This window comes from Sebastes fasciatus, chromosome 17 (genome assembly GCF_043250625.1).
Source record: "Sebastes fasciatus isolate fSebFas1 chromosome 17, fSebFas1.pri, whole genome shotgun sequence".
In the NCBI taxonomy this organism is placed as follows: Eukaryota; Metazoa; Chordata; class Actinopteri; order Perciformes; family Sebastidae; genus Sebastes; species Sebastes fasciatus.
In genome coordinates, this window is record NC_133811.1 from 1,742,325 (window position 1) to 1,769,451 (window position 27,127).

Here is a 27,127-nt window from a genome sequence, read left to right on the forward strand (position 1 = left end):
TCCCTAGTTTGATATGTTTCAATCAACTGTGAATAGCACCAAGGACTCCCAATTTTTCCACTAAATAATCCGGAAACGGTTGCTTTTTAAATGACAAAGATGACATTTTAAAAACAAATTAAATACTAGTTTATTGTTAAATGTAGAACAAAGAAGGACAATGAGGTGCAGCGTTTTTTTCAGCCGATATACTTTTGTTGCGTCTGGTTGCTATGATATAGAATATCAAAATGTCTGCACAAGGTAGAGAACTTGATCTGGATGAACCCACTTTCGACAAAAACACCATACGTGCAGCGCTCAGCTTAGAGTAGGCGCTCAGCGCCTCGTTATGCTGCTGCCATTTGTAGCAAAGTGTAAAAATGCGGCACTCCCATTGCAAAGAATTTAAAAACGTGAACATAGCGGTTGTGGCGGTCGCTTGTCATCCCCTGCGGTTGGCTTGTCAATATTGCAATATTGCAGTTATTGCGACAGCCCTAAGCACACATTTTAAATCTGTCAATTTAAAATCTTTGTTTTACTGTAAAGGTGCTTCTATTGAGCTATATAAATTGTATGTTGTATGATATACTTCAACTTTTGTTATGATAATAATGTTAAGTAGGTCTATAGAAAATGAAATAAATCATTTCATCCCTTCAGCAAGACGTCCTATATACACATTACATCTGTTGCATAGTTTCTCCCTGTGTAACAATGTTTATCTGTTTGGTCCCTGTTAAATGAACTAAAAATAAACATTACTGCAAAATCAATGTGTTACACCAGCACCGTACATAACTCTTTTATGTGTTAACATATATTCCTATAGTTCAGAGAAAGTTGTGTGTCTTTAAATACGCAGTCATATGAGGCTAAGTCAAAGACAAAAAAAGGTTTAAGCAACAAACAAGACACAGATGGGCTGGAGGAGGGCTGACATATAACAAGGTGTTAAGTGTATGTGTGTGCATGTGTGTGTGTGTGTGTGTGTATGTGTGTGTTTGTGTGTGTGTGTGTGTGTGTCGTGATGAGGCAGTGTAACTAGTCATCACCATGGCAAACTATAACCCACACCAACCTACAAAACAGGAGGCGACATTGATGACTAGCAGTGTGTGTGTGTGTGTGTGTGTGTGTGTGTGTGTGTGTCTGCATGTGTGTGTGTGTGTGTCTGCGTGTGTGTGTGTGTGTGTGTCTGTGTACATGAACAGACTGGCAGCTAAATAAAACTCTGCAGCATCCCACATGTGCTCCGTGGAGGGTGAAGGTGTGTGTTTCTAAATCTGCTGCCACCCTGGAGTTTGTGCACGAAGCGCAGATGCTCATTCACGACAAAACACCAAATCTTTTTTTCTCACGTTTGACGCTGTTGTAATTAAGATCAAATTTACCAGCGAAATAAGAGATTAAAAAATAAGAGAAATAAGATCAAACGTCAAGGACACCATCCTTATACACAACCAAAACCAATGGGAGAAATGAAGCTTAAAGGTCTTAAAATGTTCCTGTGAATCCTTATTTAACAAAGAAAAGAAACTGGAACAGAAGATGAAGATGAGGTAGAGCGTCTTTTCCCAGCTTACAGTCGGTTAGCCTTGAAATTTAACAGAGTCTAAATAAGAAGATAAATAAACAAGGCAAAAGTCAGCATGGCTCACATACCCCCACTCACTGCTTGACCCCTACTGAAGTAGGGCCAAAGGTTTTACCCTTTAGGAACTAAAGGAATTAGTCTATTGAGCACAATGCAGCTTGTTATTAGCTCACCTTCCTCAGGATAAAGTCAGTAGAAGACAAGAGTTCAAGTTATACTCCGGAAACTAAATAGAAGTCGAAAAAAATTAAAGATTTTGGCCAAAATTTCAAAAGATTCGGGCACCCTGGACTTCTAACCCCCAAACGGCCAACTAGACCACACTGTCAACCATCAGACAGTTTCTAAGTGAAATAGTTTTGAGTTCTGCTCCGGAAACGAAAGTGTGAGACGCGGACAGACGGAGCGCTATATACCCCCTGACTACGTTGTCGCGGGGGTATAATAAGATGACAGGATTCATCACTACTTTCCTCCTCCTTCTATTCTTCAGCTTCCACCTTTTTAACAGAACAGAATAGAGAGAGAAAAAAGCTGAGAATACTTTTGAAAAGAAGTTTTGTTCCAATTCTGGTGTGTGTGAATGGACGCACTGTTATCCTTAACCCCTGCTTTACTGTTATCTTACCCCGAACAAATGTGATTTATTTTAAAATCAGTCTTTTATGCTTCACTGAGTTCACAGTTCATCTGGAGTTCAAAACAACACAATTCCAGTTCCTGTAACTTAAGATAGACCCGTCTGGGCTCTCTGCCATTATCTGACTCCTCTGGTGTTGATACCTATCAAGAACATATGACTTAAATATGATGGGTGATACCTTTCAGACTAAAGCAGGGGCCAGAGAAAAGCCACTGTTTGTCATTGGTGTAAATATATCAACAAGTGTCATCGGACCTGGCTTTGCCCCTGAAATAACTAAAGTTAAAAACATGCTTAATGGGTGGATATAGTCAAATTGTTTCTGGGCACGTGACGATTCTCCAAATCCATGATTTGATTTGACTTTCGAACAGTCTGTATGCGCTGAGAGACGGCACCCGACAATCCTGCTAGCTTGTTGCTCTTGCTACCAATATCCCCTGCTCTGATTCAACAGTGTTGAGCAAAAAAAAACGTGCATGTAGGCCGAAAATCAACTGTGGTGTTGTTCTGTCAGGAGATGCGTAGATGAGTAGAAGAGCTATGAGCAAAAAAACAAACTAAATAACTTCCTAAAGTCTGCTAGCCGCTAGGCTAATTCATGCAGTGTAAAATGCCCAAGGCCTGCAGGAACGACAGGGACGGCCCACATTTCCCATCATGCCGGCCTAGTCCCGAGTGCTGGACTGAGTAGGTTAAGTTTGCTGTTTTATGTTCCAAAATGCAAATGTTACTTTAGTTAGTGTTTGTAATGTAATGTGTCTGTTCAGAACATGGTGGCTATGTTGGGAATTGTGATTTTTGTGCTGGTTTATAGTTGTAACCATGAGTGAGTGAGTTGGCTGTTACATTTCTTTGAGACAAGCTCTATTTTTCTTAAGACGCACACATGTAAGCGGAGCGGGGCGAAATAAAATAATTGCTGATCTTTTGTTTACGATGATTGAGATCGGAAGCTAATTTTAATCGATTTAGAATCAAAACTGTGACAGACACAGACATGAGCAGAATTAATGTCACAGCTATGTGAATTTGATTAGTACAATTTGGGCTTAAGTGTGGAGACGTCATCCTTCTTTTCCTTCACTCTTTTTTTATCCACTTTAGTCTCACCTTAGAGCTCGGCTGAGCTTGTCATAGTTCATCTGCGGTTTACACTTCCTGGCCCCCCACAAGCGGGCCACCTCGTCTGGGTCCTTGATGACAAACTCTCCATAGTCTCCCTGCCAGGCGATGACGTCGTGGTACTCCTCTTTCCTCAGCAGCTCCAGGATGAAGTGCCACAGCTGGATCTGTCTGGAGCCTGGGCTCGACTCTGGCTTGTAGGCCCAATCTGGGTAGGCAAACCCTGGGGGACAGAGGAGACGGAAGAGGGGCGTTACAGCTGGATGATCATGAACAGTTTAAAGAAAAGATGGCCACAACAAGAAAATGTGGGTTATTCCAGCTCTTTAACGCCGTCTAGTCTTAAATTGTTGGCACAATGCATGTGATAAACCATTATACTTCTAAAGTTGTTAATTATCTCTTTGACAGCAGCTGCTTTGGCTCAACACAACAGGTGAATAAATGTGTGTTTACAGCTAATAAGTCAGGACTTTATACTATGTGTTTGGCAGGCACTAAAAGGCATGTTACATTTAGCAAGAAACCAGTCAACTAGCATCCAGTTTTTGTGTGTGAAAGTGGTTTTTGTGTCTTTGGAGATAAACATGGAGAAAAGAGAGTGGCAGAGTGTACTTTTTTGTACTAATAATACTTCTGTTCTTTTACTTAAGTAATGTTTTGAATGCAGGATTTTCACCTGAAATGGAGTATGTATACACTGTTGTATTTACATTTAAGTCATGGATCTGAAGGACTGGTTTCTGATGTTTCACTTCAGTGATTTTATGTCTGAAGCACTTTGAGCCAGGATGAACAAAAATAAATATTTGTCATGTCCAATGTTTTTTTTTTTTTTTTTTTACACATCTTCCCTGTGGCCTTGCTAAACTGCCTGCCCTCTTTCAACCAAAATAATTGAAAATTGTGTTTCACCTAGGGGTGGGCGATACATAGAATATAGTGGATGTATCGCGGCTTGTACCACGCGCGGTGTGTAAAATGTCTATATCGCGAACATCGACTACAAATTGTCATGTAATGTTTTTAAGCCACCCCACCAGCATGAGACCTTTAGCATTTCCTTCTCTCACAGTCTCACAGACACACAGACACACACACACACACACACACAGACACACACACACACACACACACACACACACACGTCACAGACTCCGCCCCCATCCAGCCCTAGTTCCACCTATTTGAAATACTTGAGGAGGCGAGCAGGAGCACAAAAACAGCAAAAAGGTTGTTTGGTTTGACTCCACAGGCACTTAAATCAGGTGGAAGAGAGATGGTACATGCAGACAAAATGAAAACAGTCTGAGCATTTGTGAAAGGATGCAAGACACGAAACTGTCAGGATTCACAGGTTCAAGGATGAAACTTGCATGTTAAAATCCTTAAGAGGGCTGAAACGATTCCCCAAGAAATTCCATTGATAAAATCGATGCAAATTCTTTTCATCAAGGCTTCATTTAAAACCAAGAAGTTAATATGGCACTTAAATGGGTTTAGTTTTGACCGATAATATTATTGTATGCAATTTAAGCAATACAAATGTAGATTTTTCTAAAAAGGAAACTAAGGAGTTGTTCATTTTATGAAACCCGTCTTATTTCCTCTTTTGTATATTTACTATTGCTCTCTAACAAACAAAAATATTTTTGTATCCAATTACTCGATTAATCGATGGAATAATCAGCAGAATACTCGTTTACTAAAGTAATCAATAGCTGCAGCCCTAATCCTTAACACAGTTTGGTCTCTGGCTTTGGTGCAGAGTGGATCTAGTGCCTCCAGGAACTCTGTGATGAGCATTTGGACTAAATCTGTTCCCAGAGACCGCAGTCACTTCACTTCACTGCTATCACCATCAAAGCTGGAAAATCAGCACTGTTATAACAGATTAACAGGCCTTGAGATACGTGCAGACAAAATATAAGCTATGCTTTTATAACTACAATCAGAACACACACTCACACACACACTATTATCCAACAGTTAAAAGTATAGGCTTTGAGTTGTAAAGCAGTGGGTGGCAATAAAAGACTCAACACCACTTCAACACAAGGCCAGGCTGAAAGGCTGCATAGCAAAGACATAGTGACACACACACACACACACACACACACACACACACACACACACACACACACCCTCATTAGGACCAGATGCGTCTTGGCAATCAGGCTGAGAAAGCAGAGGGTGGGAAACATGTGGGCACAATATAACAATGCTGTATTTTGTGTGTGTGTGTTTATGTAAGTGTAAAGAAACACAGTATCCTAAATACCAAGGTTACTATCAGTTTCCCACACTCTACAAAGTCTGTCCTATCTATATAGCAGTGACAGTGAACCTTTAACAATGACATGCTCAAGGCAGACAGACTAGAACACTGGCGTGATGTGGCCTATTGACCCAAGTTGCAGCGGCGGCACATGACACAATCTTGGTGATATGAATATGGAAGTTGTTGTATCACACTGTATGTGATGAGGGTCTGAAAACACCATCTAATGTATCCGTGTACAGGCCCACTAAACTGATTTATTAATTGTTAAACTTCTTCAGTACTTTATTGCCTTGTCAATGTTTCGATAGGAAATTGCTTTGGGGCAGCTCCATGAAAGCAGACAATAACCCACAAAACACAACCACACAAAAGAACAATGGATGAAAAAACAGATAAGACCACATAAAACCCCCCCAGAAAAAAGGAGTTGTAAATGAGTATAAAAAAAGAAGACACACCTGGCAACTAAATCCCAGGGTAAACTGTATCTGGATATGGTGCCCAGATGGTAATTAAACCACGAAACTTTTCCATTTACACAATATTTGTTCTCATTGTCAGCACTATGTGCTCATTTATAAATAGGTTGGGAAACAGTTAACAAAACAAAAATGTCAGGTTATTGAAAAAGATATGGTGTGCCTGATATTTACTTTTCAACGCAGGAAAGAGTCTTTTTACAGCTTTCTTTTGGTCAGGAACAACACACGTGCCAACAGGTCATTTTCGCTGCAGCAGTGTTTGTAGCTGCTCTGAAAGCTCAGGGACTCCTTCACAGTGGATCACTTAAAGCAGCAACAACTGGTGCTAAAGATCAGTCTTTTTCTGAAGCGGAGACGACACACTCTGGAGTGAGTCACGACATTCCTACCGACATGGGTGGTGCTTTCTCAAAAAAACAAAAACAAAAAAAACTGAATTCTTGTGAACTGCATTAACAAATAGCTGACTCAGCTGATGTTCGATCAAATTCTGACCACAATGGTCCGTGCATTTACACCAGGTCTTAACGTGTCTTTTACCTTATCGAGATACAGATGACATTTTAATAGCAGGTGTAAATGAAGTGAGTCATGGAAAAACCACCCAAGTCAGACATGGTGAAACCAAAGTCCACTATCAGGTGTGCAAAGTGCAGCTACGTGTCGGCAGAAGTCATTAATCCATAGTGGTAGTAGTATTAGTAGTAGTAATAGTAGTAGAGGAAGTCCTGGCAGAAGTAGCAGTATTAGTAGTTATTGTAGTAATACATAACTGACTAAAAGTGGGAAAATCTTACCTCAACAAATGACAGTTTGTACACTATGAGACCTATGAGAATGCCACTCAGAGACAGGAAGCCACATAAATGCACTTGCAATTGTAATACCTTGTGTTTACATTACAATGTTGTCACACTACAACAAAAGGTCCAGTACAACTCAAGTGAATTTTTTTAGTGCATGAAAAACTGTCCATATTGTCACCGGAGTTTAAACTTAGCAAGCAACCCAACTCCTAAGTGTTGCATCGAAGTCCCTTGTGACCAACATCTGGCTAAATAATGGAGAGTTGGGTAACTGCAATCTGCTTCCCCATTTATGATAGATTTAAGAGATTCAAGCTGTGACGTTTTAGCGTCCAACAGACACTACATTTTTGCAAGATTTCCAGTGGGGCAGAGTTGCATCCTTTCTTTTCTCAACTTTCTTTCCATTTTTCACAACTTCCCAATGAAAAATACTGATCACTTCATTCACTGATCGCTTGCAAGTCGGGAATATTTTAGAGATACACAAATATTTAAAAAAGCACAATTCATTAGCCCCCCAAGCATATCCTTTTTATTGGCATTTCACAATGGAATTGATTCTTGATTTGAATCTGACTGAGCCAACTCTTAATACAAGGGCATAAAGTTAACTCAAATTGTGCTTTCTATTTATAGAATTCTGTTAAATTTTGTATGTGATTCGCAAAGTGTGTGTCCGTGCTGGGAAATGTCTCCTCCATGAGCTACAATGATTATGCTTGTTTCCACACTGGGATGTCTGCATATAAGAAATCAATCAAGTGATTAACATGACCTGTAAGGCGTGTGGGGCGTGTCTTTGTATTTAGTGTATGTGCAGCGTTTTGGGAACTTCTATGACCAGGAGAATTTAACGGAAACAGACTAACGTTGATCATTTTAAATATACAGTAAGAGAGTGATGAGTGACAAACATGGTCGCCCATATACCAAGGCTGAGTCCTTATTGCAGCGGCCCGGGTTCCAATCCGACCTGTGGCCCTTTGCTGCATGTCGCCTCTTCAAAAAACTCGAAAAAATAGTCTTTAAAAAATAAACATGGTGGCCCGTTAGTTTCACAATCTAGCGCTCCTTTTTTTCTGAATGCCGCAACTAACACTCTCAAAAAAACCTTACAAAAGTCATATTAAGGAGGAGAAAAAAATATCCTGAAAAACAGACCCGCTCCTGGTGACTAATAAACCACATGCTGCTATCTGATCTCCTATGGTGCTCGAAGAGGGAGCCAAAAGACAGACAGGCTGGCTGTGATAGTTGATAATGGCCATTTGAAGGCAGATTACTAATGGGGTACGAGCATATGATTCATAAAGCAGACAATAAGGCTCTTGTCAGTGGGGACAGGTCAGGCGTTGTGACACAGACACAACACACTGCTGTATAATGGGGTACACATTGGTGATTGCCGGAGAAAAATACACATGTGCACACTTCCCTATACGCACATGCAGGGACACAGGCTGACGCATGCAACACACAGCAGGAGTGGATTAAATCAAAGTGGGCGAGCTAATATCTCCCTCACACACACGAAGTGCAGACACACAACTCAGGTTATTGGGGAGAGGTAAGTGGGTTCATGCGTGGGTGCACAGAGCACACAGACAAAGAACACAGGAATAGCAACCATGCCCACCGCATGTGTGTGTGTGTGTGTGTGTGTGTTGCAGATGTCCCTGCTGACTCATAGCTTGTACGTTCGTCGTTCAGCTTTCACAGATTCCGCCTTTCTCCCCCTCAACACCACTGCCATCTCTTTCTTTCTCTTTCTTTTCTCTTTCATTCTGTCCCTCCCTCGCTCGCTCAGCCTCTCCTAAGACACGCCGTCTCCTAGCAACAAAAGCTTTTAGCTCTAAAAATAAATGTCCGAGTCACGACGGACAAGACAAAATATGATTCAATTACAGAAACTTGCCAAAAGAGTTTAGAGTTTGGGCGCAGATCCAGAGAGCTACAGATTGAGTGTGATCGGTCTAAGGCTAGGGTTGGGTACCATTCACATTTGAACCGGTACCTAGGGCTGAGCAATATATCAATATCATATCAATATCGTGATACGAGACTAGATATTGTCTTCGATTTTGTATACCGTAATATGGCATAAGTGTTGTCTTTTCCTGGTTTTAAAGGCTGCATTACAGTAAAGTGATGTCATTTTCTGAACTAACCGTACTGTAGCTGTTCCATTATTTGCCTTTACCTACTTAGTCATTATATCCACATTACTGATGATTATTCAGGGAAAATCTCATTGTGTAAATATTTTGTAAAAGTACCAATGGTCAACCCTGCAATATCATCGCAATATCAATAGAGGTATTTGGTCGAAAATATCATGATTTTAGATTTTCTCCATATCGCTCAGCCCTACCGGTACCTGGAATTTGGTACCAGTACCCAACAGTACTTTTCTCTCTCTGTGTAATGACAAAGATGTAATTTAAGTTGTAAAAATAAGTTTTAACTTCTCAATTTCAACATTGTTATTTATTTAAAACATTTTACACACCACACAAAATAAAACCTCTTCGTCCTCTCTCGCCCCAAACCCGTCCCTACAACGTTAACCATACTTGTGACCGCTTTCAGCTCGCCAGTCACTGTGACACTCGAGTTGCTCTGCCGCGGACACGCTCCATTGCGGCTTAGCCTTTCTAACTCAGATGTGCTCTCAGGTACCGAAATTTGGCGCTATTGATTGAATTGGGACTCGGTAGTACCGATGTAATTCAATCAATACCTTTGAAAGTACCGACTTCGGTACCCAACCATATCTAAGGCTACTTCCACACTAATACGATTTTGTTTTAAAACACAGAACTTTTGCTACGTTTATGCCTAGCGTTCAAACTACTCCGGTGTTTTTGAGCCCCTAAAATGGAGACTTTTCATTTTAGTTTCAAAACTACGGGGTTGTGTTTTAGTCTGGATGGGCAGAAACGGAGACCGTTGAAAACGATAACGCAGACACCCACATTTGCTTCCTGATTGGGTCTTATCAGTCATGATGTGTCCTTCCATGATTCGTCCCGTCTCTATCACATAGGGGCCTTCATATCTGTTGTGTTTTCCACTGCGTTGAACACCTTATTCTTGTGTGTTACTTTCTGTAAAAGCTCCACCTCGTCGTCTGTCCAAGCAAAGAATTCTCTGGTCTTACATTTCGCCATTGCTGTATGTCGTTCGTAGTATTTTCTGCAACTGAACAACCAACCGCGCTGCTTCCGGTTTACACCGGCACGCGCATGCCCAGTGTACGCGAAAGGTCATGTGATATGCGTTTTCAGGCTGTGGTAGTATGGACGGAGATCGTTTTAAAACTAAAACGTATAAGAGTGGATGTAGCCTAAGGCTGCCTGACCAGCGGAACCTCCAGCTACAACACTGTCACACTTTGTGTACAACAAAAAGAACATTTTGTTCTGTCAGGTAAGCAATGGGGGAGCAAGTTTTCACAACCATCCAGATCAATTTAAGCCTAAATTAATGTACATTAATAGCATTTTGCTTCCATTCATACAAGGTATTTCTTTCTTTTGATGAAATGATTTAGATGCAACACACTGATGGCAATACAGAAAGATAGAGAAAATCAGACAGCACAACTGAGGGTGTGACAGATGCACAACTGAGGTGCATCTGCTACAGCTTGTGGTTAATGTGAGTCAAATCAGAGATTAACAGATAAGAAGAAGCATGAAGAGACAGTAAGCCAGAGAGAGTGGGAGAAGGACAAGGACAGAAAAAGAGCAGCAAGGCTGAACAAACTTGTTGTATACAAACTCATAACACATCATAACTAAAAGAAATCTATAATGTTTTGCAATCTCAGCTCTCAGCCAAGGAGGACGGGACACCAGTCTAGATCAGCCTGCATTTTACCATATGTTTACACTGCAAGCAGTTCACTGCTTATGGCTATTTTTATTTTTTTTGCACAAACTGAGACACAAGTTGCCCTCATTCCCTTTCAGGCAGAAGCCCTCCTGTAATGAAATCTCTAAATGTCCTGAGTATCTGTAGTAACTAGCTTCTATACATAAGCCTCCTTCATGAATGATTTTCTGCTAATTCAAACATGGCAGGCCCATTAGCGAAAAGGCCTCAAAGCTTGACACGTGAGACTAGGCAACACAGGAATGTACGTATAACGTATGAGGCGAGAGATTGCTGATTTTTTATCTTGTCCTAAGGGTGGAGGGAGAGCAGTTCTTGTTTTGGGTCGGACCAATTTCCAACCATTTTTACAAATGTAGTGAAGCTCCTGCTCCAGCTTCAAAAGGAAATCTGAGATTAAGGCACATTTAACTAGTATTTCTAGTCTCTTGGATTAGATTTGCATGTCAAAAACATACATACATATAAAAATGCTTAAAAATATAATAATCTTTTGATTTCACTGGCATTGTAGCTGTTTTCAGTCGCACTTGGGGTGTGTAGAAAAAAAGAAAGAAAGTATTTTAATCTTTTCAAACATAATGCCAACATGTAACACTGGCAACGCTTTTACAGACTACAGGGGATGTCACTTGAATTGGTCCCCATCAGCATCCAGTTAAGCGTTTGCGCCGATCAATGCTTGTTTTGCAGCTACTTTAAATGAGTCAATGGCACTGGTCGACAGCACAAGAGATCTGGATACAGAGCTACAAGTCAGGGAAAACTGAAATAGACTAACAAGCCCAAAGCCCTTTGTACTATCTGGCAAGCCCAACTCCAGACAGGAAGAATTTCTGATTGTCAGGCGGAGGTGAAACACACCATTTCAGGCCTCATTGGATTCTATATATAGCCAAGTACAGGGTAGGAAAACTCATTTACTATTAGCCTGCAGTCCCAAGCCACCTGCGTTCTCCTTTCCAAGAGAAACACAGGATCTGTGCAGCCACAGTCAACGGTTGAGGGGGTTTAACACGCAGGTCTGCTTTTCTTAGGGACGCTGACGTCACCACAGTTGTAATAGTGCTCTTAATAACCGATACGATAGCCATCATTGGGGTATTGTCCAGAAGGCTAGAAGACTAAACACAAACGGCCTCCTACTCTACGTGCTCTCCCCCAACAACTTTCTTTAACATGCTGTTCCACTTATCCATCCATCCCCCCGTTTATTTTTCCCTCCCTTCCTCCTATTCTTTAGTGGGTCTATATTTAGCCGTTGCAAAGGTCGGTGAGTGTCTTTCTGCAGGGTAATGATTCAGGGGCACGGAGAGCGACGCATAGAGGTAACAGGCCAGGCTAAATGGCCGGGGGCTGGCTGACTACTGAAATCTGGATGGGGTTTATCAGGGATGGGATCAGGACAACACAGAAAGGCAGGAAATAAATGGGTACAGAGCAGGAAAAGAGGAATCTCTGTTGGGCGTAAACGGTACTGGCATGTGCAGAAAGTCAAATTCTAGGGGAAAACCACACAAATAAAAAACAAATTGAAAAAAAATAAATCTGAAAAGGCTCCAACCTTACTTAAATGTTTAAATTCAGGCTGCCAAAGCTAAAGTTAGGGAATGCAAATGTGTTTAACACCACTAATTTCTTTAACACATTATCGCAACTTGCGGTTTTTAGGTTGTAACGGGGTCAGTTTTAAGGCTAGAGTGAAGATACTGGCCTCATATGAAATTGAAAACCTAAGGACTCCATCGGTACCAACCATGTCATACTAGCTTGTCGCGAAGAACGCTAAATAACGCTCCAAATTTACGCAAAATTTTGGCGAGAAAAAACTGGCATGGCCATTTTCAAAGAGGTCCCTTGACCTCTGACCTCCAGATCAGTGAATGTAAATGGGTTCTATGGGTACCCACGAGTCTCCCCTTTACAGACATGCCCACTTTATGATAATCACATGCAGTTTGGGTCAAGTCATAGTCAAGTCAGCACACTGACACACTGACAGCTGTTGTTGCCTGTTGGGCTGCACTTTACCATGTTTACCACTGTGATTTGAGCAGATTTGATATGCTAAATGCAGTACCTGTGAGGGCTTCTGTTGTTAATTGATTTCCAATAATACATATATACATACATTTACATAAAGAAAGCATATTTACCCACTCCCATGTTGATAAGAGTATTAATTACGAGACAAATCTCCCTTTAAGGTACATTTTGAACAGATGAAAAAACGTGTGATAAATTTTTTATTAATCACGATTAACTGTGGACAATCATGCGATTAATCATGATTAAATGTTTTAATCGATCGACAGCCCTAGTTTAAATGCAAAACTTGTTTAAGAACTTTAAAATAAAATCTCTACTCATAATTTTGTCATGGATTCCGGTTGAAATCCTGCACTTTATTTAATCTGTATGTAGTGGAAGGTCAATTTTAAGTTTAAGATGATGAACTATTGATCGTGCAGACTTGGTCGTCTGGGTTCCTAGTTTTGGTTTGCTGCATAAACAACTCGTCTACAACAGACAATCTACACAGCTTCATCGAGGAGTCCTGAGCCTCAAACTACTGTTTAAAAACCCTCTGCTCCTCATTGTGCTGATCTCATAATTACCGTTAAAGGATGGAGTTTTAGATTCGAGGAGCCAGTGGCTTAGAGCCAGGGAGGAGTCGGAGAAACAGACGGGACGAGGAGGAAATCAGGTGGAAAGGTAGAGAAGAGGAGGAGGAAGAAAAGTGGAAGAGAAGGGCAGAAGGAGGAAAAGAAACAGGATCCAGCAGAGATCAAAGGGAAAAGGAGGATGGCTTTCTGCAGGTGCATGGCGTGAACCATCACCTCGCTTCTCACATGATCCCTCCTCCATTACGTAAAGCTTACACAGATGGACAGACTGACAGAGACAGACTGGGAGGAAGGAGGGCAGACAGGGTGAGATTCAGGGAGGAGTGATACAGACAGAAATAAGTGTCTTGCTAAAAAACAAAATCCTTAAACTGGAGGTATGAGATGTAGGCTGAAACGTGTGGTTGCATGTCCATTTCCCAACGAAGGAACAAACACTGACAGTCATACTATATGAGGCCAAGGGAAAAGAGAAAGAAACACATAAGGAGACAGAAAATAAGGCAAACTACAGAAATGTATGTGTGAATTAATGTTTTCAAAGGAGGAACTGAGAAGTGTACGAGGAGAGAGACAGGAAGAAAAGATGCCCAAATACAAACAGCAGATAAAGTCTACAAAAACTAGCTCAGCTTAAAATGGCAATCATTAAGATTTCAGTCCTGGTTGATTTAGAATTTCTATTTGAGTGAAAACAATGGAATTGTGCTTAGAGTTTAGCAGTCTGGAGTCTTTGGCTCCATCAGAAATCGCATACTATGCACTACATACCCAATAAGTTACTGGGAACTGGGGTTTCCCGTCAACGAATATCTGTTGTGCTCCTGCAGCTGGTACACCGCTGCATGCGAGGCACAAATCTTGTCGGTAAACGGTTAATAATCGGTTAACGAGGGTCGGTTATCGGTTAAGAAACGTTTTCAAAATTAGCATCCCTAGAATAAACAGTAGCGTGTATATCTTCGGACGCACTGAGCTGTAATTTACGTCGTCAATTCCTGAGAGCCTCCTTGCCGGTGGGAGATGTGTCACCATGGTAACTCGTGCCAACCTCATGTGACTAAAATGACGGTTTGTGAGAATCAAAGTCTGAAATCATTTAAAAACTATACTATGCCTAGCAAAGTGAAATCGTATACTTACAATTCAATTGAAATGTTATTGATGTAACAGAGCTGTCAGGCAACGTCCCTTATGAACGTTGTCGTCACTACTGCATTGCATTGTGGGATGTTTATACCGCCGTAGTGTCCAGCGTTGCATACTGTAATATTTCACTGGAAATAGTATTCAATTCACATACTTGGTTTCATACCAAGGTTTTGGACATATAAAATACCTCACATACTTTAGCGTACTAAATGGCATGTTAGCATGGACGCAACCTTTTTGTTGATACATGAGCATAGAAATAGAATAGAAAACTCAATTTCTATGTACATAAGCTTCACGTTTTCAGAATTGTTGCCTTTTTTGTGTGTATACAACAGCAGTTTTTCCAGGAATGTCATCAGAGACATCCATTTCATAATACTGCACATCTATCAATACTGCAATACTTTCATCAGTGGGCCATAGGCTCAGTCACCAGTGTGTAACCTCCTCCAGCGATAGTGACTTAACAGATATTTATTGAAATGAAAATCTTCGAGACTGCCACTTTACATATGATCATTTTAACAGCGGTCATGATACATAACTTTGCTGGGAGTGTGTAAAGTTTTAATGGCTGAAGTCTAATGCTGTGCTCACACTACAAGTGGCACAGCAACAGACTTCCAGTCATTTTCAAGGACATGAAGCTACAAATGACGTCAGACACATGTCGCTGCGTGACTGACTAGACACGCTACAAATAAAGTTCAGCAAGTCTCAACTTTTTCAGCGCTCCAGTGACGCGGTCAACCAATCATATATTTTTGTTTCAACCTGTTCCGTTCCATCTAAAAAAAAAAAATGCTGTTAGCCAGGTCCTAGTGCTATTTAACAACATAACTAGGTCAATGAGCAACACAATGTAGCTGGCCACGCTTGGCCGTTTTGTTGCTCGTAGTGTGAACATAGCTTAAGGCTAAAGCCTAGATGCTCCATTTTTTATGACCTGAGCTGCCAGGAGACAATTTGTTATTAATGCCTTAAATTTGTACAGATAATAATGAGTAACACTAGTCTTGTTGGCAGACTTGGTAACAACACCACTAGAGCTTCAAGTAGACATCAATGAAGTGGCATTGTATGGCTTAAATCAGCCCACTGCTTCTCTTTGGGGATGATGTGGTTGCTTTCCATCCCAGTAATCCATCTTCCAAATAGCTTGTGCTGTGAACGATGTTTCCCGTAGACTGGGAGCAATCCAAACTAAACAAAGCCTCATCATTTTATAGAGCACAGGCAGCTGCACTGCTGTGTTCTCAAGTCTGCAGAAAAAGAGTTAAAACACAGTAGAAAGTAAGGATCAATGGACCACTTATTAGTAATCAAGGAGGCCGATAACTGACATTTGCAGTGAAAATGAAAATCTTAGTGTCAAAATTTAGAATAAACTTCAACACAAAACTTAGCTTAAATGCCTTTAAACATATGTTTAATTAAATGAAGCAAAAGAGAACTTTTAGACATTTTCTTTAGTGTATCCATCAAAAAAGAGAGAGGGAGAGAGAGAGAGAGATGGACGCAGGGCGGGAGCGAGTATGGACTGAAGTGTAGACGTGATACAAAAACGTTCTTTGATCGTGAAGCCTAATGTAATTCTGTACAATCTCTGGTTGATCAGTTAAGTGTGTGAACTCCACTGCAGACTGGATTCTCTACGAACAGTGACAAACAGAGTGACGGCTGACTCATATGAATGGATCCAACGTGGCTTGAATGACGGGCAGGTCTGCGCTATATACGCCTGGTGTATGAAATATCTGCATCGTCACTGCGCTGCATTTCTATAAATGATAATGGTAATCTGGTCATGGGTCACATCTCTCGGCAGCGTCCAGGCACCGTCTCACTCCCTCTTCCTCTCCTTGTTGTTCTCGTACTCTGAACTGAACATCCAGTAATTACCATTTTCCTTTTGTGATTTTTTTTGTTGCTGTGATCACAAAACGTTATCAGCGAGTGTTGTGCTACATTAGCTTAGAGGATTGTGATGTTTATTGCAGCTTCAGTTATATCTGCTGCCTTACATTCAACACGTCTAAGCTCGCTCACCGGAGCAGCTTTATCCATATGTGGCACAGTGGCCTTCAGTGGTGTTGATAGGCTATTACTTGTGAAGTGTAACCAATCAAATAGTGCTGTGGGCGGGACATTGAGTGAGGCTACAAAGTGGTGACTACAGATAGAGACCAAGCCCCAAGGAAGAGCGCCGGTCGTTGATGCCAATTTTCATAGCGGCCAAACGGCGGTGCTACAACTTCTGTGTCCGTCACGTGATGCCATTTGGCCCAAAAGACATTTTCCCATAGACTTAAATTGGGAAAGATTTTTATATATATACTGTAATTTGCAAATGTCCCCACTGTGGGACGAATAAAGGAATATCTTATCTTAAGTGTATAAACCATCTCTGCTACAACTGAGACAGCAAAGCCCCTCTAATCTGTGACATGGCGACCGCCTAAACCTCGCCAGACAGAAACCTGTCGCGTCCTGGAGAACTCTGCAGCACCTCGGAGGCAGCCAAGGCTGTGATTGAGCCAGCCCTGTCTTGGTGTGAGTGTGTGTCTATGAGTGTGCACATTCAAGAGTCACTTATTATACTCAGATATGAGGAGAAGCTCCTGTTGCATTCGGCAGGGATGATTTAATGATGTCAAAATCCTGAATCTGTGGTCACTTGCCCTTATAAATTAATGGGTGCAACTTTTAATCTCATTTAGATATATGATTGACGTTACTGGTGGCCCCTAAAGGAAGACAAAATGGCAGATTAAATGCAGGAGAAGCTGGCAGTCTTCACGGGAAAGGATTTATTACCGTGGTAACAGGATTTTTCCCTGCTCAAAATGAGGTGGAGGTGGTACCATCATCCTGACCTCGGACCCTCTAGGGGGGTGGGGAAGAAAGTTTTATGCATTTTAAAGTTAAATGCATCAATCTGGTGCACTTTGAAAGCAAAATTGGGAGACTAGATCTTGTGCTCTTGTAAACAATTTTGTGCTGTAGCAGTGGTGAACTGTATGCTACTCAAGTACTGTACTTAAGTACAATTTTGAGGTACTTGTACTTTACTTGAGTATTTCTATTTTACGTAACTTTATAGCCCACTTCTACTCCACTACATCTCAGAGGGAAATGTTGTTATTTTAATGTACTAATCATATTTGCTCCAATCTCGCCTACTTCTGCTTTAATACTAAATAAAAATCAACTAATAAACTGCGGTGTATTATTAAGTAGTATATCATTATTACGCATATAAAGGAGTTAAAATGAACACCTGTACCAGCTGCAACATTTAAGTGATGAACACATTAATACATCAATAATTATATAACAATGATATAGCATAATATATATTATTGTGAAATGGGCCATCCTGCACAGTGAGTAGGCTACTTTTACTTTTGGTACTTTAAGTATATATTTGATGCTAATACTTTTGTACTTCAGTAACATTTTGAATGTAGGACATTTACGACAGAGTATTTTTACACTGTGGTATTACTTTTACTTTTAGTAAAAGATCTGAAAATATCTTCCATCACTGTGCTCTAGTAAACAATTTAATCATGAACGCGTTGGTTGTCACACCCACAAAGCACGGTAAATGAGACGGGCCTGTTTTTTTTAAGACGGGTGGGTTGGGGACATCACCACAGACCCCTGACACACTGAGGACAGTCCGCCTTGGTTGAGAGTCGCACCCGCAGCAGAGGACCGCCCCTCCCCGCACTGAGAGACGGCACAGCGAGACGGCACAGCGAGCCACGCGGAGCCACGAGCCATTTTCACCCCCGGCCCCGGGCCTTTTCGAGCCGAACTAGAGCGGTGTGCGGCCCGTCGTGGAGGAAATGCGCCCGGTGAGGGCCAGCAAGCCAACCCGCTGAGAAGTGTAAAAGTATTTTCGCTTCATTATTAAACTGTTCATTGCACACATGTAAAGAGGCGGATAGAGCGGTTCACAAACGCAGACTGCCGCTTGCAACGACATTTATAAACGCCTATATAAAATGATATTAAAACATCAAACGGGAGGGGAAAGGAGTTTTGTTTAGTTTAGTGATGTTTTTTGCTGTGGTGGCGAAAAAGTTACCAGCGGAAACACTGTCGCTCCCGCTTTGCAGCGGTCCAGCTGAAAACCAAAAACAGACGGCTCGTTTCTTCTTCTTTGGCAGTTTTGCCAGCGCCTTTCCTGGTTCACTGTGCTGATTATGTCACAGCGCCAACACAACGGCGTAATGCCGCAACTGCAGTTACAAATGACAGAAATCCATCAAGTGCAATGCATATTAGAAAACAGTGTTTTCCATGAAGACACCCGTCAGAGTGTTGTCGATTGCTGGAGGCAGGGCGAAATTTGAAGGAGGCGGCCGCCTCGTAATTCTCTATGCAGGAAAAACCCTGAGTAATGAGATACTAAATAAACAATCACATCAGTGCCGATCTCAGAGCTCAAACTTCTGTCTCCTAATCTGCAGCACTTGAGCCAAGGTTGGAGGCCTATATTCCCAGAGAGGAAGAAGTGTACATACATGTATGTACACGTGCCCTGAAACCCGTCTGAGCATGCTTTCCTTCCAGAAAATGACAACCCTGTAAAACATTCAGCTGTAATGAGCTCCTGGCTACTTGACAACCTTGCTGGAGATTTCTTTCTTCCTATAGTAGGGGCACAATTTGGTTGGAAGGCACTCTGTGTGTGTGTGTGCACAAATCTGTGGGCGCATGTGAATAATAGTGAGTGGGAAATAGAGACAGACTGACAGAAATAAAGACAGGAGAGGGAGTGAGATATGACTCCATGCAGAGGTGCAGTGAGGCAGCATTGATTCAGTTTATCTGTTGCACAGTGACACACACACTGTCGTACATGTGCACACACAAAAACATACCTAACTTGTACATGTTTGGGACAGATTTTCTGCAGGAAATAAGGCGGGCTGACACCATGCAGAGCAAAGTCAGCAATGTTAAGCTCAACAAAACAGCCAGTTCCAGTCAGGCAATTGCTGATTAATAACATCACTAGGGTCTCAACAAGAAGACCACCACCCGAGTGCCCTGCCTCCTGAAGAGCCATCAAGCAGATTGTAGCTGTGTTTCTATTCAATTGTCAAGCGAATTTTAAGCAAACTTTTGCAATGTCGCAAAAAAAAAAATCAACTCGTTTGGAGCAAATAAACTCAGCTACAGCTTAGTTCAGTTAGAAGTTGGCGCTATAGGCTGCGCATGGCTGTAATCTGCCAGTAAACAGAGTAGAAGAAGTAGAAGAAGTAGAAGTTGCGAACTGGAAACAAAAAAGTCTGCTCTACCCACTGAGCTACAGCCGCCCCGAGTTACTGTAGCAGCCACGATGCTGCGTGTATTGTCCTGCATCATTTAGTTTAGCTGCGAGGTTGTCAGCTGTGTGTCTAACTGGCTACTCTGTCTCCTCGACGGAACGATAGCGAGTGTCAGTCCGACAAACCGTGTGTTTGTGCTACATTCAGAGCTGTAGCGTTGCTGGTGGCTTTGTGCTCGCCGTTGTCACACGCATACGGTCTGTCAGCGTGGCGTAACGTTAGCGAGTGTGGGGTTGTCGGTGGCGTTGTAGCTGTGAACGTAGCAGTGCAGTGTGTGTAGTTTCATTGTCGGGGAATAAAGGCTACAACTCCTCCAAGGCAAGCTCCTGTATCCTGCAACACCGCCTCAAACTCTCTTAAGGTGGGCTGTTATGGTGGACCAGCTTTTCTCCTTTAAGTGATAAGCTGCTCCTCTGAGTTTTACTCAGCGTTTTAGCAATTTTTTTATATTTCTTTTAACCGTGTAACCGATAGCATTAATCGGTAAAATTCTTAATGCCGGTTAACGGTTAATTAATAACATCCCCAATGTATATCTAACACATCTACGATAGAAAAATGGAAAGGTCGGGGAAAGTTTTAACTGTTCTTTCATGTCAGCTAATATTGACCATGTTTCATGCTGTACGGAGATGACGACAAGCATTCACACATTATGGGAATATCGAAAGACGCCGACAGCGGAAACAGCTTAAATTTTCACCAAGTCAGAATTTTTAAAAAAAAAGTAGTTTCCATAGTCCATTTAGAGCATCAACTCTATTTTCACAAAGACAAAAACCACTTCAAAGTAGCATAAAAACGTTTTCCCGCAATTGAGTTTTATCGAATTATGCCATTTCCATACGGCTTTTCTAACGCAATACTACAAAATGCAAATAAAAATATGTGAATGGAAACACGGCTATTGAAGCCCTTGTTTCAGGTGGAAAGGAAATACCAATATATCTGGGAAGAGGAACTATGAACCAAAGTGAAACTCTTTTCACTAAGGGAAATAGATTAAATCAATCTCAAAGGCTTTCCAACAGAAGCATTTACATGAAGACTAAATGACTAAATGATTTCCCAGTAATGAGAAAAGAACATTCTGACAGACATACCCTGAATTCAGTAATCCATAGACAAACTTTACTCTTACTAGACTGACTATCAATGGGAAATAATCCATACAAACTACTTAGAGGAGAAGTTGTCAGAAACTGATGGAGGCCGTCATGAAAGTGGAGTAATTTGCAGAGTGGTGGTGTCGTAGGGGTGACTTCAGAGCAGCAGAGAAGACAAATATCTGCATTTAAATCTGGCTTCTGTGTTGTGGTCTGGTCGCCAGACGACTTTCATTTTCCTTCAACGCACACACATACGCATCGTGGTGTGTAGGCCTGGCCAACAACGAAAATTTGGTTACTTCAGCTGTTGGTGTGTACGCGTACACGCACACAACCACACACACACACGTGGTCACCACAGCCCAGAATAGGCCCGTCGCTCCAAATCCAGGGAGCTGGATGAGTGAATCATTCTCATACTCCCTGCCAATCAAATTTCATCTCCTCCTCTCGCCTCCCCCTCCTTCTTTCCCAGAAAGCCGCTTTCCTTTCAGCATCTTTCCACACAGACAAAGAGGCTCCACTGTTGATTACAACTAGTAGGACAACCAGCACGACAATGCTAGAGTTCAGGGACGTGACAAAACAGGGTGAGAGTAATGAATCAAACAACCCAATCCTTTCTGCATTTACATTTAAAATAAGTTGCAAATGTATCTGAATTCTCCTGAAGTCATAAAACTTCAGTCATAGCGAGCAGAGTAACCAGAGTGTGTCAAGAGCAAATATCAGACAGGAATGTGCATATTTGTGCACTGATTAACACTCTTGGCTATAAGAAGGCAAGTCAATTTTTACTGTATAGTTTTTGCCTCAGAGGGCTTAAAAAACTTTACAACATATGATACACAGACTTAGCAGTAGCTCAATTACATTATGGAGAAACAGAATGTACATACAAAATAAAGCACACACATCTAACTTCTTTCCTTATGCTGATTTAAAATCTGTATACCTCACTGCGTGGAACTCTTTTCACTTTGCTGGGAATTCTTGTTGATTAGATCAACTTAGAAGAAACCCATACCCATTTACCTCTTTAACTGCTCCTGAACATCAACTATCACCTCGTACAATCCCAAACTTTTAGCTCTGCATGCTAGGGGTGCAATGATACGTTTTTACAACGATACGATACGATTTCCATGGTTCCGATACGATCCAGGACAATATTTGGCTCATCTAGAGTGATACGATACGATACGATACGATACGATACGATACGATTCAATGATTTGTAATCGAGCAGTAACTTTTTTTGCCAAAATTTCAGTCAGTGTGACTGTGAAATAAATATGTGATTCCTCAAAGTTTTTCTTGTAAGGGAATCAGGGATAAATTAATTATGGATATAAACAAGTAAACAACGATTAATGGCAAATACATACACCTTTTATTAGAAAATAATAAAAAGTGCAACTGCAGGACCTGCAGAGGGCGAAGCTGGCAAGCTGGCACATGTCTGGAGAGTGAAACGGAGTAACGTTTAACATTTCTTTACTAATAAAAGTGCAAAAAACACTTTCATAGAACGTTTGTCGTCCTTAAATATTTACAACAAACACAAATCCTTAATATCCATACAATGTTTGGGTTTCAAAACGATTTTATAACGATATACGTCCCCCGTGAAGGACAACTTGCCGAGTACCTATTGATGTAGTTAGATCGTGGGAATATAAATCGATACAGCGATGTAGTAGATGAATTGTTACACCCCTACTGCATGCCAATGCTGAAGGTCGTCACTGAATAGAAAAGAAACTCTCTCTCTCTCTCTCTCTCTACATTTTCTCCTGAACTCCACATGAATATTTGTTATAACTGCCAGAACACTGTGGTTCTGAGCTACCACTTTTCAACGCTGGCTCATAATGTTGTTGATGCACCACTTGTAGCTTCTAGTACAATCTCAGTGGCAGTAACTCGCTCTGGATGACTGTGTCCGTGAAATTCTTCAAATGTAAAACAGCCTGCGAGGGACTTTCTACATGTGTGATGTCTGGGTGCGTTAGTCAGCCTTTCCTCATTGGCAGAGCCACCGCAGTCTTAATTCCTCAGTCTATTGCATTAAAGCTGGATGTTTCAGTCTCTAGACTGAGTGGCTCGCTCCCTGTGTTAAAACATTAAAGACGGAGGCACGACGGCGTCACCGCAGGGAGATGGCAGCCCAAATGAGCAAGCCACGCTCGCTAGCTGTAGTGAGAAAATTAAAAGAGTGTGTCTGTGTGTGTGCGTGTGTTAATGCAAGACAGACATCACCCGTTTTCATGGCATGTGGGGGGTCCGGGTCCCCTAATAAAGTGTGCATGCTGTGAGTGGGTGAGATGAGTGAGTGAGTGTCTGAGGGACTAACTGACTTTCACGTTTCAATAAAACAGAGACTCATTCATCACTGCCACTGGCCCGGGGCTTTCAAACAACCAACAGGGATGGAGTTAACAAATGAACGAGGGCAGCGCTTTCAACTTAACAAATTCAACATGTAAAGTGATACTCCTATTCAGTGGTTAATGATTCAGCATTCTTTCTCATTCACATCATTTGATTCAATCAGCTCATTCATCATCATAGCATTCAAGTACTGTATATACTCTATTAAAGGTTTAAATAGCCAATATTTTTAAAGAATTAATCTGTAAGTTGATGTTATAATGAAGAACATTAGCAAAGTTTGTGTGCTGTAGGTGATAAAAGACAGACGAGGAGAGACAGCAACTTTATGGCCGACTGATGGTGCCATTCTTATCATTAATGTAATGTAATTTATGAGCTACCTTTGAAGCAGCTAACAAGACAAACCCAAACCCTTTAACAGTTCCGGCAGCTGTTTGAAGTTATTCTCAAGTACATATACCTGGTGTGAATTGATTTGAATAGAGGCCAAATTTGTAGAGCCACAAAGTAAATGTACACCATCAGAACACCGTTGTGGTTTCATGTTTGTCTGCATGTCTGGCTATTGGTGGTGGGAGATATGGCTAGGAATAAATAAAATCAAATGTGGCACGTCTGGACTGGCGAAATGGTGGATTCTAGACCAAAAATGAAAAGCTGTGTTTGGCTTTTATCACTGCAGTTGGATCAGGTTCACCAAAACCAAACAGTCTTCTGCAACTATCCAACAATGTTATCTGGCGATGTCACGATACCAGAAATTTAGTAGGTGATGTCAATACCAGTGAAATTCCACAATTCTCTATACCACGGTAAAAAACAAAAGTAAAACAATGAATCTCATGTACTTCAATTTACCTTCACAAAATACAAATTGTTACTGAATAGAGCCTGAATGCATCATAATGTAAATCAATGGCACCTCCCGTTACCGTTAGCTGTTCGCCCAGCTCAGGACTGTGCTGCCCACCGGCTGCTAACAGCTAACGTTAACTAGCTCTCGTCCTGCCACAGATTTCTTGTTAACAGTGTTGCATTGTCAGGGAAAAAATAGGGTGTGTCGAGGTGAGTTTACTGCATCCCATAAACATTTTCTATCATCCCCGGGATGATGGGACGCGGTCCGTCTTGAGCCCTGACGGTACATGTGGTGCCGTAGAAAAACGAGTACTGTCATGTTTCCACAATTTTAGCATCAACTTGGTACCGAAGTATTGATTCTCGTGACATCCCTATGAGATATGATGTGCTGCAGCCTGTCAGCTGTACACTATGTGTGTGTACTTAAGCTGCAGATGGAGAAAAGATGCAAGTGTATATATATTTGTTATGGGGAGAAAAGAGTTCAGTGAACTTTTGTGCTTGTCTGAACGTGGGTGGGTGAGAAGGTGAAGAGAGAGGGTGTGAATTCTGCCTGTACACACTTGTGTGGTTTGGGATGGGAAAAAACTTTTTAGGCAATTAGCTTTTGGCTAACTTCATGTATTTTAGGTATAAAACACCCTCAAATGTGTAGTCACATCAAATATAAACACACCAGACACAGAGGCCTAGGAGAAGTTGTGACAGCCATAAAAGACAGAAAAAACACAGGGTTCCCAAAAGACCAATGACTGGAGCAAACACAACAGACAAGAGAGACCGTGCTCTGCTGAATCGAGCTATTTCTCGCTCTTTTCTCTCCACAGACCCCGACAGGTTTTCTCCACTCTGAAGGTCCCAGACAAGACAAAAACTGCCAGAAGATTCTTTCTTCGGCTCGTTTTAATTTAATCTAGTCAAAACATTCCATAATTTGTCTTTATATTGTTTTCATTTGCAGCATCTCATGGAGACACTGCATGGATTGGATCAAACCTGTAACATTCTGTTACAAGGCAGTGTCTTTTATCCACATGAGACCCTGCTGCTTTAACAATATTAAACTAAACTATGTGACCACTGCAGGCAAACATTCTAAAAGGAAATTTTGCATTGTTTAACACAGGCCGGGTAATACACAAATGATTCAAAATGATTTACAAAATATATCTTTAGTTTATTTATGGCGTTAACATCTGTCAATTACTATATAAACCTGTCATTGCTGTACTTGTTTAAAGCATGGATGAGCCCTGAGTAAATGTTGGGCACCCTTTTGTATATTTGATGATAATACTTAAGATAATGCATAATACATAAGACGACAGACATCTTTATCTCACTGACACTAGGGATGCCACGATGAGGAAATCTTCTTGAAAACTAGTGACAACGCTGGTGTTATTGATTACGCCAGACATTTTACAAGAAAAGATGACGCTCAATATCTGTAGAGCGCTTACTTTGATCCTTAACGTTGGATGGCTGTGTGTCTGGCCTCTCTGGCCTCTCTATCGCTGTGGGACCACAGGTTTCCACCCAGCGCTGCTGTGCCACACTCACCAGCTGTGACCGCTCCGTCCTCAGCAGGGCTTCATACCAAAGGTTTACAGATTGCCTCATTAAAGTCATGGTTCTCTATCAGCATTGGGTCTAAATCCAAAATATTGCCAAATAGGCGCTTTTGCTTTGACATCAAATCCTTCGCCATTGTGTTGTCTGTCAACTCACTATCATCCCATGATACGTGTGTGAAATCACTCCTGCTACACTGTGCTGTGAACTGTAGCGTCCATCATCCAACGATGTATTAATAACACGCTTATTATTTTACAAATTATGTTTTTATGAACGTGGGTGCTGATATGTGAAAATTAACGAAAATGGGTTTTATTTCTATAAAAAAAATAAGCAAAACAACGTTGGGGGCAGTGGACAAGTAATGCAATCGGTGTATGCCCAGACACCGTGTAACCGTGTATGGGATTTCATGAAAAGTCATAAAATACATGCCAATTTGCAGGCAACTTGCAGCTGCCTCTTGTCATGGGCATAAAGTGTGAGTTCAGGGTAACTCCCGGGTAACCATCTTGTTTGGTGGTGCTTTAAAATCAGAGCGAGGAAACTGTCTGTTTTATATGTAAGAGCCGGCCTGGATGTGTCTTGGCTTTGGATTTAATTATTTTGAATACAAGGACACTTTAACAAGTAATGATCTTTCCTTTCAACCCGCAGACTGCTGCCACACTGACTCTTGACTCTTTTTGTCATGCACATGCATTCTTGTAAAAACTCCTTTAGAGGCTCATTTAAGCATGTGCATGTACAATAAAGCAAGTTACTTCAGCAGAAATCAGCTGCCACCTGATTCAGTTCTGGCCCCATCAAATAAAACCTTTTACTGGCACTGAGGCCTTGGGCAGTGCTTATTATTGAACCCAGCAAAGCACCACACAGACCTGAGAAATTTAAACACTTGCAATGAATGTCTGGTGAGGTTTAAAAGCTGCTGTATATTCCAAAAGTTTGGCTTCAATGATGCTCTTAGCTTGGCTTACTGCAGCCTTTTCATGACCGTTTGGGTGGCTACATGTCCAATAGAGCTGGGTTTGTAGAAATGACTATTTACAGAAGTACCAAGGTTCATATTTGTGAGAAAATGAATAAAAAAATGTGCGTGGCATTTCTGAAAGCTGGACATCTCACATTTTCAATCAAGCAGTGTGGGCTAAAAATGCAGGTGCATCGCCAACAAGTGTATGGGCAGGAAGAGTCTGGGTTGGATCAACTCAGTCCGTATAACCACTAAATACC

At 41.4% G+C, this 27,127-nt stretch overlaps 1 protein-coding gene across 1 annotated transcript in view; it reads right to left on the reverse strand.

Moving 5' to 3' along the window:
* erf (Ets2 repressor factor) overlaps positions 1-27,127 on the reverse strand; it is a 59,241-nt gene that overhangs the window by 22,588 nt on the left and 9,526 nt on the right. The window contains exon 2 of the mRNA XM_074612883.1: positions 3,336-3,570. Within this exon, the coding sequence (XP_074468984.1) occupies positions 3,336-3,570 (235 nt within the window). The remainder of the gene's footprint in view (positions 1-3,335; positions 3,571-27,127) is intronic.